Source organism: Corvus cornix, chromosome Z (assembly GCF_000738735.6).
Source record: "Corvus cornix cornix isolate S_Up_H32 chromosome Z, ASM73873v5, whole genome shotgun sequence".
NCBI classification, from domain to species: domain Eukaryota; kingdom Metazoa; phylum Chordata; class Aves; order Passeriformes; family Corvidae; genus Corvus; species Corvus cornix.
In genome coordinates this window covers 74,322,661-74,335,355 of record NC_046357.1, presented here as the reverse complement: position 1 = coordinate 74,335,355, position 12,695 = coordinate 74,322,661, and the positions used below count along the sequence as shown (strand labels likewise).

The 12,695-nt window shown below is 41.1% G+C and overlaps 1 protein-coding gene across 5 annotated transcripts in view; it reads left to right on the top strand.

Annotated features, from left to right (window-relative positions):
* The window catches only part of XRCC4 (X-ray repair cross complementing 4), an 89,132-nt gene extending 77,076 nt beyond the window's left edge, over window positions 1–12,056 (top strand). For all 5 annotated transcript variants that reach the window (XM_039567494.1, XM_019292150.3, XM_039567493.1 and 2 more), the window contains one exon: window positions 11,890–12,056. In XM_039567494.1, the coding sequence (XP_039423428.1) occupies window positions 11,890–12,041 (152 nt within the window). In that variant the 3' untranslated portion in view covers window positions 12,042–12,056. The remainder of the gene's footprint in view (window positions 1–11,889) is intronic.
* Window positions 12,057–12,695: the final 639 nt, after the last annotated feature.

Genomic DNA, 12,695 nt, shown 5'->3' with positions numbered 1-12,695 from the left:
GGAACTCTGTGTGATTTCTTCTTTTTTTTTTTTTTTAATTATTTTTTAAGTTAGGTATGCCAATATAATAATGATTAATCCATTCCAATAAAGGAAAATTGCAGGTTCTCAAACGTCTTCTTAGACAAGAATGATGATGGTTAGAAACAATAGTAGTTAAAGGCAAAAAGTGTAGCTTTAAATAATATCAGCACTGTTTTTTTCTAAGGATCAAGCTGTCAAATACAGCACTACTTAGGGTAGCTGGAGTACTTCTAAGATGGAACCTTTAATTTGAGAAAATGTCATACCAAGATTCTCTGGTTTACATTTATTTTTTTTTCCTGGAAAGAGTCAAAAAAACCCCATATGATACAATATTTTCTGCTTATAGAACCTTGTTATGGCTTTCTGTCATCCCACACATCACCTGCTTAACCTAGTGACTTTATTCTGCTTTTACAGCGAGTGAGCTTAATTCTTCAAGTCTTTGTAGCCTGAAACACCTTTTTTTCTCTTGGTTCTCTAGAAAAAGTCATAAAATCATTCATACTTTCCAACATCTTTACCAAATTTCTCTGGAAATAACCCACTGACATTCTTTCTTTGACGACATCATGCTTTTATAGTATTTCATCACTGGAGCTTAGTCTGTGGTTTATATCACAGTGATCATCCCTTGGTATTTTTCCTGAAGCAAGGTGCTAGAGGAAAAAGTCCTTTCAGTCTAAACCAGTCAGTTGTGTTGTGGTGGGAAAAGGAGTGTGTGTTTACACACCCTTTATATTTAAATCCCATTTTCTCTAAGCTTTATTTAGTTAAAGGGAGATTGTATTACTTTTTGTAATCAAACCTTACCATTACAGTGACTGTTGTTTTGGAGAAATGTCAGGAAGTGTTTAAAATTTCCACAGGGCCTTAATAATTTAAATGAATTTTTAATGGTGAAGGGGCATGAGAATTGCCCAGTGTAATGAAATTACAAAAATACATTAAATATAGAAAAGCATTTTCTTCTTGCATATAGATATTTTGAGCTTGCACGAAATATTAAGCAACCATAAATTATCCCTATATATAGATATCCTTTTTTATTTTTAGAATCACTGCACACTGATGGAGGGGTAGAGGAATTGCATCAAGCTTTGCCAGTCCCAGGCTGTGTTTCACCCTTCAGTAATCCCTCAGGCAGCTGATACTCTGAATATCAGCAAAACTCAGTTGTCAGACTCTTTACCAGAAGAAAATACCATGTTTTCCAGGGTTTGTGTTTCCAGGTGGCTTTAGGGGTTTGAATGATCAAACCCCCATCACTGCCATTTTAATGAAGGTTTTTCCCGGTGCCTGCTGGCCCTGGTGGCTCACAGGGACGTTGGCTGGGGGAGGATCCGGGGAACATGAGCACAGCTCAGGGCGGGATCCTGTTTTTTCTCACTGAGGGCTGCAGCTTTGCCATATGGAAAGACTATCCCAGAGTTAGTGGATCCCAGGGGAGCAGGGCCAGTCCTGTGTAAGGAGTCTGGCTGTGGCTCTCGGTGTCACACCATGCAGTTGCCTCACCCAGCCTCCTGGCTCTGCATCCCTGCTGTCTGATCGACTCGGGGCCTGGCTGTTTGCCGTGGGCTCCTGCCATTCTTCTCCACCACTGCCCTCTAAAACAATCCCTGAGTGTGTCCCAGCTTGTCCGTATCCATGTGCACCAGGGGTGTTTTCGTGGTGTGGGTTACATCTCTTGAAGCTGAGCTCCTTGCTGACTGTGCCCTGTCAGTGCTGGACTTGGCTCATGTTCACAGCCCAGCCAGACCTGGAGAGCCCTTCAGATGCCCAAGGACCTGGAGAAGAAAAACAGCCCATGTGAGAGTGTAAACACTGGTCTGGGGTCCTGCCACAATTTTTACAATCCATTCACAATGAATAATAAATGGTGACTAAAAATCGTGCTGTGTATGTGTCCATGTGAGTGTTTAGGAACATCCAAGTAGAAGTTGTTACAGATTAAACCAACTTCTTGATTCTGATTGAGACCTGCTGATTGATAATTTTTTGTTCATCGTATATCAACGTCTTGCACATGACCAGGTTTCACGTTCATTGTTCAGTAAGTGTTGTAATAAATATTAATGTGTTGCTGCTCTCAGAGTACTTACTGAGATCTTTAAAATTCTTTAAATACACCCTCAGAGCCTCTTAGGGCAACCAGAATTACCTGTAGCATTTTCCAGAGCAGAATTATCCCGTGATGTTGATTGAGATTGTGCCAGTGCATCTGCCATAAAAACATTAATGTCATGTCTGACTGAGGCACCTTCCATGTTCATCATTTCTGAATCCATTACAGAGACCTTAATGGCAGCTGTATATAAAGACATGCCATAATGACATCTTAAATACTGTCTTTAAATTCACAGCATGAAAAGCCTTTTAGGAATACTGTATTTAGGTGAAAAAGAAAAAAAAAAAAAAAAGGAGATAGCTGACAGCAATTTGTAGATAATACTACTCATGGTATGTCTTTTATTTAGTGGAGGTTTTTTATTGATTTCAGGAGAAGTAAATGGGTCCAGAAAGCTAATAGTGTGAATAGAACTTTGTTCCTAGTGTATGACATGTGAGACTTCAGTTCAGCTTGTTCATTTCACAGCAAATACAGGAAAATGGATGACAGCGTTTGGAACTGTATCAGCTGGTTATACAAAATTAAAAAATATACAGTAAAAATAAAAGATCTAAAGCTTGTTAAATTAGGGGAAAAAACAAGGTCTATACATGCAAAAAGCACAATATAAATATTCCAACAATCCCTTCTGCAGGAAAGGTCATTTGAAAGGGCACGAGCTTCTCATGGAAAACTCTTTGAGAAAGAAGGGGTTTGAAATAATTCTGTCAAGGACCTTGTGTGGTCACTTTATGGGCAAAGATCTGCTTTCACCAGTCACCACAGTCTCCTCAGTTTGTCTCAAAGTTTGCTTAAGGCAGGGAGAGGAAAGGAGAATGGATATAAAAGAAGGCAGTACAAAATCTCACATGCTTCACCCCAAAGTTTTGATGATCATCAACTGAAGCTTGGAGGATGCTGGAGCAAAGCTTGGCTTTCCTGATGTTGTCATGTCTAACTTCCCATTTTTCCACTTCATTTTTCAAGACATTGAATACTTTGGGCAGTGGTTTAATCTTTAAAATACTTCAAATAAACATTTCAAAAAGGCCAAAACACATTTAATGTCTAGATTTGTTTCCTTAATTAGTTCATAATGTCGACGTCACCTTTGGTCCTGTCAGTAGCAGTGTTTGGGGCATTAATTAAGCTTTTCACTCTCAGCTGTTCTCCATCAGCATTGACTGAAGGATTATGGACACACGTTATAATCTTTCACAAGCTGAAGAATCATATTGGCCATCTGAGTGGCTCGTGGGCCAGTAGATCCCAGCTTTTCTTGTGGCTGAGCCTTGCTCAACAACACCAGCCCTCTTCTCGTGCCTGCCCACCCCAGGAATCACCCCTTCCCTTTTACTCATCTTGACTTTTGTCTTTTGATGACGAAATTTTGGGTGATTAGGCTCCATGCCATCGTCAGTTCTGTGTGTTCACGTGTAAGGACAGTTTTAAAGTGGCTGGTTTGTTTCCAGGGTTAAAGCTGTGTGTCATTTTGAAGGGGTATAGGCCCTGTGTCACTGACTAATTTTAGAGTTGGTTATTTTAAAGCTTTAAATCTGTCTTTTTCTCGAAAAGACACAGTGCCACATGTTTATGTTCTTATTTTATCTCTGAAATAGCATCACATATTTATGGTGCTGTATAAATAAGTAGCAAAATACCTTCTGAGTGTAGTATTTGTTTAAATGTTTTTGTGCTTCCTTACAAATATATAGTGAAATACAGACAAGCAAAGTTCCTGTTTAAATAGGGTTTTATCTTGGATTTTTCCACCTGGAATGTCTTCTCAGGCTAAAGTAGAAATATCTATAGTACAAAAAAGTGGAATGTGCAATACAATTGAAAAAAATCTTAGGCTTATAAGTACAACATGATGAAGTTATTAGTAGAGGTTACTGATTTATCCACCATAAAATACCATAATTATGAAAACATACATTTTCCAGAGTTATGGCCTCCCTTGAGTTGTATTGATTTTCTCAAAGGTTGTTTAATGGGGAAAGAAATCATTCTTGTGGCAGAGGAGTCTGAGCTCCTGGGGGGGGGTGTCCTGAGTGCAGCTCACACTTGAAATTTAAGGCTGTCTTCAGTACACAATTCCCTCTGGCCTCATGACTCCCGTGGGGTTCTTTGGGAATGAACTGTGTGTCAGGATGGTGATCCTCTAAACCAGCTTTCATGTGCATGTCCAGGACAGACCAGGCAGTGCAAGGACTGTTCAGGCACCAGGGCAACCCCGTGCTTTATACAAAGAAATAAGAAAATAAATTTAACAAGTGATGGAATCACAGAATCATTTGTCTTTGTTGGAAAAGACCCCCAAGGCCATCCAGTCCCAGCTGTGCCCGATGCCCACCTTGTCCCCAGCTCAGGACACCGAGTGCCACCTCCAGCCCTTCCTCGGACACCTCCAGGGATGGGCACTCCAAACCTCCCTGGGCAGCCTCTGCCAAGGCCTGAGCACCCTTTCCATGGGGAAATTCCTGCTGCTGTCCACCCTGAGCCTGCCCTGGCCCAGCCTGAGGCCGTTCCCTCTCCTCCTGTCCCTGTTCCCTGCGAGCAGAGCCCGACCCCCCGGCTGCCCCCTTCTGTCAGGGACTTGTGCAGAGCCACAAGGTCCCCCCTGAGCCTCCTTTGCTCCAGCCTGAGCCCCTTTCCCAGCTCCCTCAGCCGCTCCTGGGGCTCCAGCCCCTCCCCAGCTCCGTTCCCTTCCCTGGACACGCTCCAGCCCCTCAATGTCCTTCTTGTTGTGAGCGGCCCAGAACTGACCCCAGGATTTCAGGTGGGGCCTGAGCAGTGCCCAGCACAGGGATGGTCACTGCCTGGTCCTGCTGCCACACTATTCCTGATACAGGTCAGGTGCCACTGGCCTTCTGGGCACACTGCTGGCTGAGAAAGTCAAAATACAGCCAAATAAAGTCAAAAGGCTTTATTGTCCGCAGATCTTTCACTCACTGTTGTGTATTTCTCCATCCAAGAGATAATGAGTGAAGAATCTATCACAGGAGTAGCAGCAGCTCTCACTGTGAGGGTTTGAGACTCGCTGTTGGTATTCATTCAGAGGCCCAGTTGCAAAGTGCTCGTGAGCCGATCTGTTACTTACCTTCCCATTCCAAGTAGCAGCACAGGTGATTCTTACCTGCAGAGATTGTGGAGTCCCCATCATCCCTGGCAGTGTCCAAGGCCAGGCTGGATGGGGTTTGGAGCCTCCTGGGACAGTGGAAGGTGTCCCCTGCCCATGGCAGGGGTGGCACTGGATGAGCTGGAAGATCCCCTCCCACCCAAACCAGCCTGTGGTTCTGTGGTTTTATGACTACATAAAGGTTAACAAAATAATCACTTACTGGTTTGAAATCAGTGAATAATGTTGATTGTTCACATTCTTCTTTAGGACTGACTTTCTGACCTCAGGCTCCACATCTGCACAGCCAGGGGTTAGGGATAATAAAGATTTCTGACATGGGGTAACCTTAAGAGGTGATCCTTGGAAGCCCCACCACTGCTGGTGCCAGGGCCTGAGCCACATCAGCTCAGACACCAGAAAATCCAAGTTGAGCAACAGTGATGGAGTTGCAGGCATGAGGTTTATGCTTTACGAGCCTGGTGAGGAATTACTCTGGGCTCCACTACCTCACATTGAATTGGGACATCGCAGCCCAGAAATCCTTTCCAAAGCTTTCTGTAGCCCCATGATTTCAGCTCTTCTGTCTGTCTGCTTTGTTGTTGTGTTTGCTCGACCTGCATGGTGCTTCATGTCTCCTGGGAGTTGTGTCCAGAAGCCTCCTACCTCCACCCTGGGTGGTACAGATGATCCAAATGGGACATCCCGGGAGCCCAGAGGATGACTCCAGCAAACAGTCACACCCGGGACACTGAGCTCATCCAAACCTCTTCAGACCACGACCTTTTTAGTGCTGATGCCTGAATTTGGAAGTGCTTGTGTGCTGGATGACAGCGCATCCAGCCATGGTGCACAGAAAATTAGCCTTCATACAGAGCTCTGAAAAGATGTGAGGGCCAGAGAGGGAGAAGAGATTCTCACAGTAAATCAGGAATTGCAGTGGGTTGTTGAAAAGCTGTTGCTGAGCAGCCTAAAACCACCACAGCATCCGAGTCACCAGCCTTGGTGCTGCTCCTGACAAGCACCCACGGAAAATAAAGCAGGGAAAATGGCTTCAGTTGTTAGGAGGTTTTTAGATGTCCAGATAGAAATTGCAAAATGTTGCCTCAACAGAGCACCTGCCTGACCCACATCAGGAAGGATCTGAGCACATCCCAAAGCTTTCTCTTTGTGCTGTGACAGAGGTACTAACTTCTAGGGGCTAGGGACACTATAAATTTGTAGTATTTTCAAGCGAAATCATAACCTTTAGCAGTGCTCGTAAACAGGGACTTTTTAAGAATTATAATACCACTGAAGTATTTTCAGCAAAGCACATTAATGTGGGTTATTGAAACTTAGTATCTCTCATCTGATTATGTGGTTCATTGAAATTTCCCTTCTCAAGGTATTTTTTAAAAGAAAGATTTCTATTACAGATCATGGTTTTGATGATTAAAATTAATGAGCTCCCCCAGAGACTCTTGGATATGTGCAAAATGCGTTCCTTTTTTACCCTCTTGTATTTTGATAGATGAAAAGAGACTTTTTTGTGCTTCCTGACCAAACTTATTATTTGTGTGTCAAATTTACCCTAATTTTTTTTGCCATGTGGTTTCCAGACAATGTGAGATGGCAACAGATGAGCACCTGAGTTATCTCCAACAAATAAGTGTTGAGAATGAAACCTTATGGCAAACAGATTTTGCCATAACTTGATTCATTTCCCTGCAGGTTTGAAATAAGGGTGTTTTGTGGGGTAGTTTTGGGTTTTTTTTTTTTGTTTGTTTGTTTTTGTTTGTTTGGTTTTCTGTTTGGTTTTTTTTGTTGTTTGATGTTTAGGGTGGGCTTTTTTCTTTTTTGTTTTGGGTTTTTTTGTTTGTTTGTTTTTCTTGTTTGGTTGGGTGTTTTGGTTTTGTTTTTTTTAGGGTTTTTATTTTGTGTTTTTTGGCTTTTTTGGGGGGGCTTTTGTTTGTTTTTTTGTTGGGGTTTTTTTTGTTTTGTGTGGTGTTCTTGGTTTGGTTTGGTTGGGTTTTTTTTTTTTTTCAATTAATGTATTGTATTTAAAAAACTTTTAGAAAAGGGTGACATCAGGAAAAGAATACTTTGCAAATAGAAAACTCAGTGGTAATACAGCCTAGAAGGGTGAAATGTAAACTTCCTTACTGAGCTGAATACAATTTATAAATTTTGTGTAGCTGGATCTCAACTTTTTGCCGGAGTTGTTTTAAAATGTGTCTTCATAAACACTTCCCATGGAGATATTCTTTGTAAAAATAAATGTTAATAACCAGCTGACAGAGAATTTATAGAACCTTGGTCTCAACTGCCTCTCGGCCCCAGGGGATTATGGTACAGTAAACCCAAATTTATACAAAGAATGAAATATACAGTAGGGCAGAACAAAGGGAATGGGGAATGGCTCTCGTTGTTTTCCGAAAATTAATATAGTGACATATTCCTGTTGCTTTCAGCCAAGCAGATGCACGGACCGTAAATACCAGTGTTTAATTTTGGATCTCTGAGTGATCTAAACAGATCTATTTCTCATGAAAAATGCCAGCCTCTGTACACGGGGTAACCTCAGCGTAGGTAGGAATGGTGTTACCTCAGTTGCCTGTCAGGAATGACTTAATTGTGCTTTGCAGATACTGCCTGCATCCTCGGGATGTGTTAATTTCCATACCCATTCATTTAGAAGGCTCTGCCGAGGCTGTCAAAGAGATGCTAATTATTATCAGCCGTGGTGATCCCTGGGGAATTTTGCTGGGATTGAGAAACCATGAAATTGCTGGAGTTATACTACAGGCAGGGATTAAAGTGATGCGTTCTGCTCCCTCTCTGTTCTGTCCTTCCTCTGGCAGCTTGGGGGACAGCTCTCACAGGCAGTCCTGGTGCTCTTCAGGTGATAGTTTGGTGACCACTTGGTCCCCTCTCAGCCCATTTTTTGTGTAATATTGGTGCTGATTTTAAGTTAAGTCATCATCCAAGTTCAGTTGAGTAATTCCATGGAGCAAAGCATGCTGCCTGGAGTTAAGGCAGAATTCAACCAGGGAGTTCTGCTCTGCTGACAGGAGGGCTCTGGGAGGAATTTAGGGGAGCTGCAATAGTGTTAGCGTCTGAAAATCTGAACAGATTTTCCTAAGTCTTTCCTACTTGGATGAAAAAGAGAACTTTTCATTCAGAAGAGAAATTGAAATTGTCAGAATTCTGTGGTGCTGTTGATGAAATCTCCAGGATAGGAGATAATTTTAAATAAAGGCCTTTCTTCAGGATAAATGCTTATGTCCTTTAAAAATATTTCCTCTTCTATACCAGTCTGGAAAAGCTTTTTTTTTTTCTTAATCAGTGCAAGTTCTTTACTGTGATGAAACGAAATACATTTCATTTAGTGGTACAGGCTGAAAATGTGAATGTTCCTTGAATCCATTTGTTCATTTGTTATATCTTAAATATGTAACAGCAAGGTGAAGAGAAGTGGTGTCTGTGACTGTGTTTCCTATAGGTAAAACCTCATTAATTGCAGCTTTTTCCCCTGCCTCTGGTCCACCATTCATAATTTGGACATCAAGGCTGTGTATTCTGTCAGTGTGAAGTTAGGTCATTGCAGGCAAACAAATTCCTCAAATTTGGAAAACTGCTGCTCATTTTTTGCTTGCCTTTGTTCCTGTTTATATTTTTTTATGGCAAAACTAAGCTTTTGGTGCTGATTTTAGCCCTTTATTGCTGTACTGAGAGGATCTGGATCCTGTTTTCTCATTGACGCTGCCATGAATAATTAGACAAGTCTCAGCTGTAGAATGTTCATTAGAGGTGATGATACAGAGACTGAAGGTGCAGAGTTGGGTTTTTTCAAACTGAAAGTGGATGTGACAGGTTGGAAGGTATTTCTTTTTAAACCATTGACTTCCGTATATCAAAATAAAGTAATGCAGAGGTGTGTTGTAGAATCTATCTGGACTGCCTCTCTATAACTAGGCTACAGAAATTAATTTCTGTTCTTTCAGAGATCCCGATGCTTTATTTCCAAATGTCTTGAGGATGAGTCCTGGCATTTTTCTGTATTAAAGGCATCTTCTATTTCCAGGTCCCCAACATTGTGGGGCTGCACTGACTTGATTTCATCCTGGCTCTTCCAAACCAACCACAGCTATTTTTAGTTTTCAGTTATTTTCTAGAATATCCTATTGGAAAACTCCCTCGACCACCAAATAATACCACTTCTCAAAATTACAAAAAAGAACCCCCAAAACAACAAGAAACCCTCCAACAAGCAGAAATTTTTATTTAAAGTCTTTAATCTTCTTGCCACAAATATTCTTTTAGTATTTGAACTATGATCCCCTTCTTGCTGTCCTATCAATCTTATTTCTTGCAGTTACTCACCTGCAGAGTGTGTTATCTATTGGGAATGTTTTCTTTTCTAAATCAATGTTTGGTGTAGGAGGTTTAATTACTGTTTTTCATCCAGCACTAGTCCTGTCTATGTTTAAATTGCAATATTCCTCTCAAAGGTACAACAATCATTCATACTGAATTACGTAATATAGAAGTAAGAAATTTAATTTCACAAGGAGTCAAGAAACTTTGCTTCCTTAAAACGTTGCTTAAATTTAGACAGAAAATATTTCCAGAATGCAAAGCTAGGCTTGTGCCTAAGACTGTCTCTCATTTTTCCAAAAGGTTTCTACGTTGAGCAATGGATAATATTTTGCTGAAGCTTTCTTTGGCTTTTAGTCAAGTGCTATAAATGAATTCAGTAATGGGAGTTATTTTTGGGCAGCAGTAGTGTGTGTGTGTTTAAAGTCCAGTGGTGATGCACGGTGCTGTGAGAATCAAGTGTATTCCATCTTTTCTTCAGCAGTTCTGAGAGTTTTGGCTTGAAAGAAAGAAGCAAACACAACAAAAGGCCCCAAGCTTGTGGTGATCAACCCTCACCCATGAGCCACTCTGCTGCTATTTGTGAGATTGAATTCTGGGCCACCCGAATGAGAAGCATTTCTTTTGGTATTATTAAAAGAATTTTTTTTTTTTTTGAAACTAAAGAAGGGAAAAATCTTTTAAAAATTCTTTTTAGACACGGAAGAGTTCTGTGTCTAAACAGCAAAAAAAATGCTGAGCATGAGGGCTGTGATCACCAAATTGCACAGGTGAAAACACAGGGACATTTTTTTACTATGTTAGGAAAAAGTAGGTTTTTGTGTATGAGATTCACCTCTGGATCTACTTTTTGGCCAAAGAAGAGGGTGTGGTAGGAGAACAGCAAAAAGGAAGGACAGGAGTTATGACAGCAAAATTGTTCAAATCTGTTGGGTTCTTGACAGTAAACTGTTCTGTGTGTATTCATTATGAAGAGGCCAACTTTGGACAGTGATGTTGAGATCTATAAAACAGTGTTTGTGCAAGTGTTGGACACACTGCCCCAGACAGGTAAAGAGTTACTATCATGAACATATATTCAGCACTGAACACTGGAAAAGTACGCATATGTAGTTAAAGTTTAGTGTGGAGACTTCGGCTGTCGTTTAAACCTTCTCAGCATTTACTGTAGGAATGTATCTTGTCTGTGCTGGACTTTGGAACTTGTTAATTAGCTCGTGCCTTGGAAATACGTCAGCTAATACCTGTTGTCACCCTGCAAATTTCTGCAAGTCTATGATGCAGTGTAGTGCGTGCTGGTGAATATTTAATATTACTGAATGTTAAGCATGTGCTTCACTGTGCTGCACTGGCTCCAGGGAGCTTCTGATTAATTTATCAGTGTTCTTGGCCAGAAACACATGTTTCTTTGAGAAACAGTGAAAATGCCACTTGTGGGCTGTGTGTTACCTCCCTGCTTCATTTTCAGCACACGTGGATAACCAGTGTGAAAGGAATGGAGAAACAGGACTCGTGAAAACCTTTTGTATTGAATCTCTAATTATGGCGTCTGTCATCCACATGAGGATTAAACCTCCCTAAAATGCACAGAAACGTAATAAACAAGGAAGTTACCCTAATAGCATCAGCTTCAGTCACCACATTATTATTTAATATATTTCAGCTGAAGTTTGTGCTGTTCTGGATATCGTTGTCTTGAAAATTATAGGTAATTAAAGATTTCATTTTGAAAGCAGGAATACCAAGTGAAAATATGCTGCAGGATGTTGATAGCTGGAATAAAAATGTCTGCATAACTTCTGAATGCATTTATAGGTTTTTTTTTATGGAGGGTTTTAGCTTAAGGAAGGATCTGTTTGTCTTGACATTTGAGTTTTGAGTAGGTGATTGTCAAAGCGGAGAGGGGTTTGTTGCTTAAGTGTACATAAAGCATATTGTATGAATTCACATGGTAATTTAAATAGGTAGGTGAACCTGGACAGAGCCTGCTTCACTCAGCTTCAGCAAAGGAGGCAGTGAAAATCCAGACAGATTGTCCAGTTTGGGGTTGCTGGTCTTTCTCTCCGCTGGCTACAAAGACGTATCAAGGCAAGATTATCTTTCTGGTTTAAATTTTGAACTTGCCTTTATGTCACAAACTTCTCCCAGTTCTGAGGCCATCTTGGCAGTGCAGAGATTTTCATAAGAATGAAACAAAAAGGGAATATTTTAGGGGTTGTCTTGAAACACTTCATGGTGGATTTCTTTTGACCTTGGGTGGTTTTCCTCTTGGCAGCTCCAGAACGAAGGGATTCCTCGCTCCTGGGCAGCCCAGACGTCATGGACCCAGCTCCGAGGAGAAAAAGAAGGCAAAGAACAGCAAAACCAGCAGGGACAGGAGCTAAGGTGGCTGCTTACGAGGCAGAGCAGCCAGCCCAGGAGAAGTAAGCAGGTTTTAAATGTACTGAAATGTTTTTCCATTCACAGGCATCATCAGGTTCGTGGGATTCCAAACCCAGCTGGGCATGGACAGCCTCTGGTTGAGAAGGGAGGTTGGGCTTGGGCCACCCTTCCAACCTCACCAGCCTGGGATTCTGCCTTTGGGATTTCAGTGGAAAGAGATTACCTCTCGATTCCATCTTTAATAGATTTTTCTGAAAATGAAATCTCCGGGCAGAAAAAATTTGTTCCCTCTTAAACACAAAGGATTTGTAACACTTAAAAGTGTTTCTCTTCTTATATCCATTTCAGCTTCTGGAAATATTTCCACATGTTCTGGGGGGTGCTTACAGATCTGCATAGAGTTGCCTCAGAGATGCAATGGGATTGGTAGTATTTCCTTCAAAAACCTATTATTTTTCCTAAATATATGGCAAATTACATTTGAAAATACCTATTTTCCATTTCTATCTGTGATATTCCATGGACTATGAACTCTTTAAACTGCTGTGGACACAAGTAGATTACAAAGGCATTTCCCATGATTAGGAAAGTTTTCTGTTTAAATCAGCAGGAGAACTATCTCATTTTGATGTAGAAGGTTGTGGTTTGTTGCCAGCTAGGAATGTTTGAATTTACAATCCTGTTTTATTAGTTAAAAAA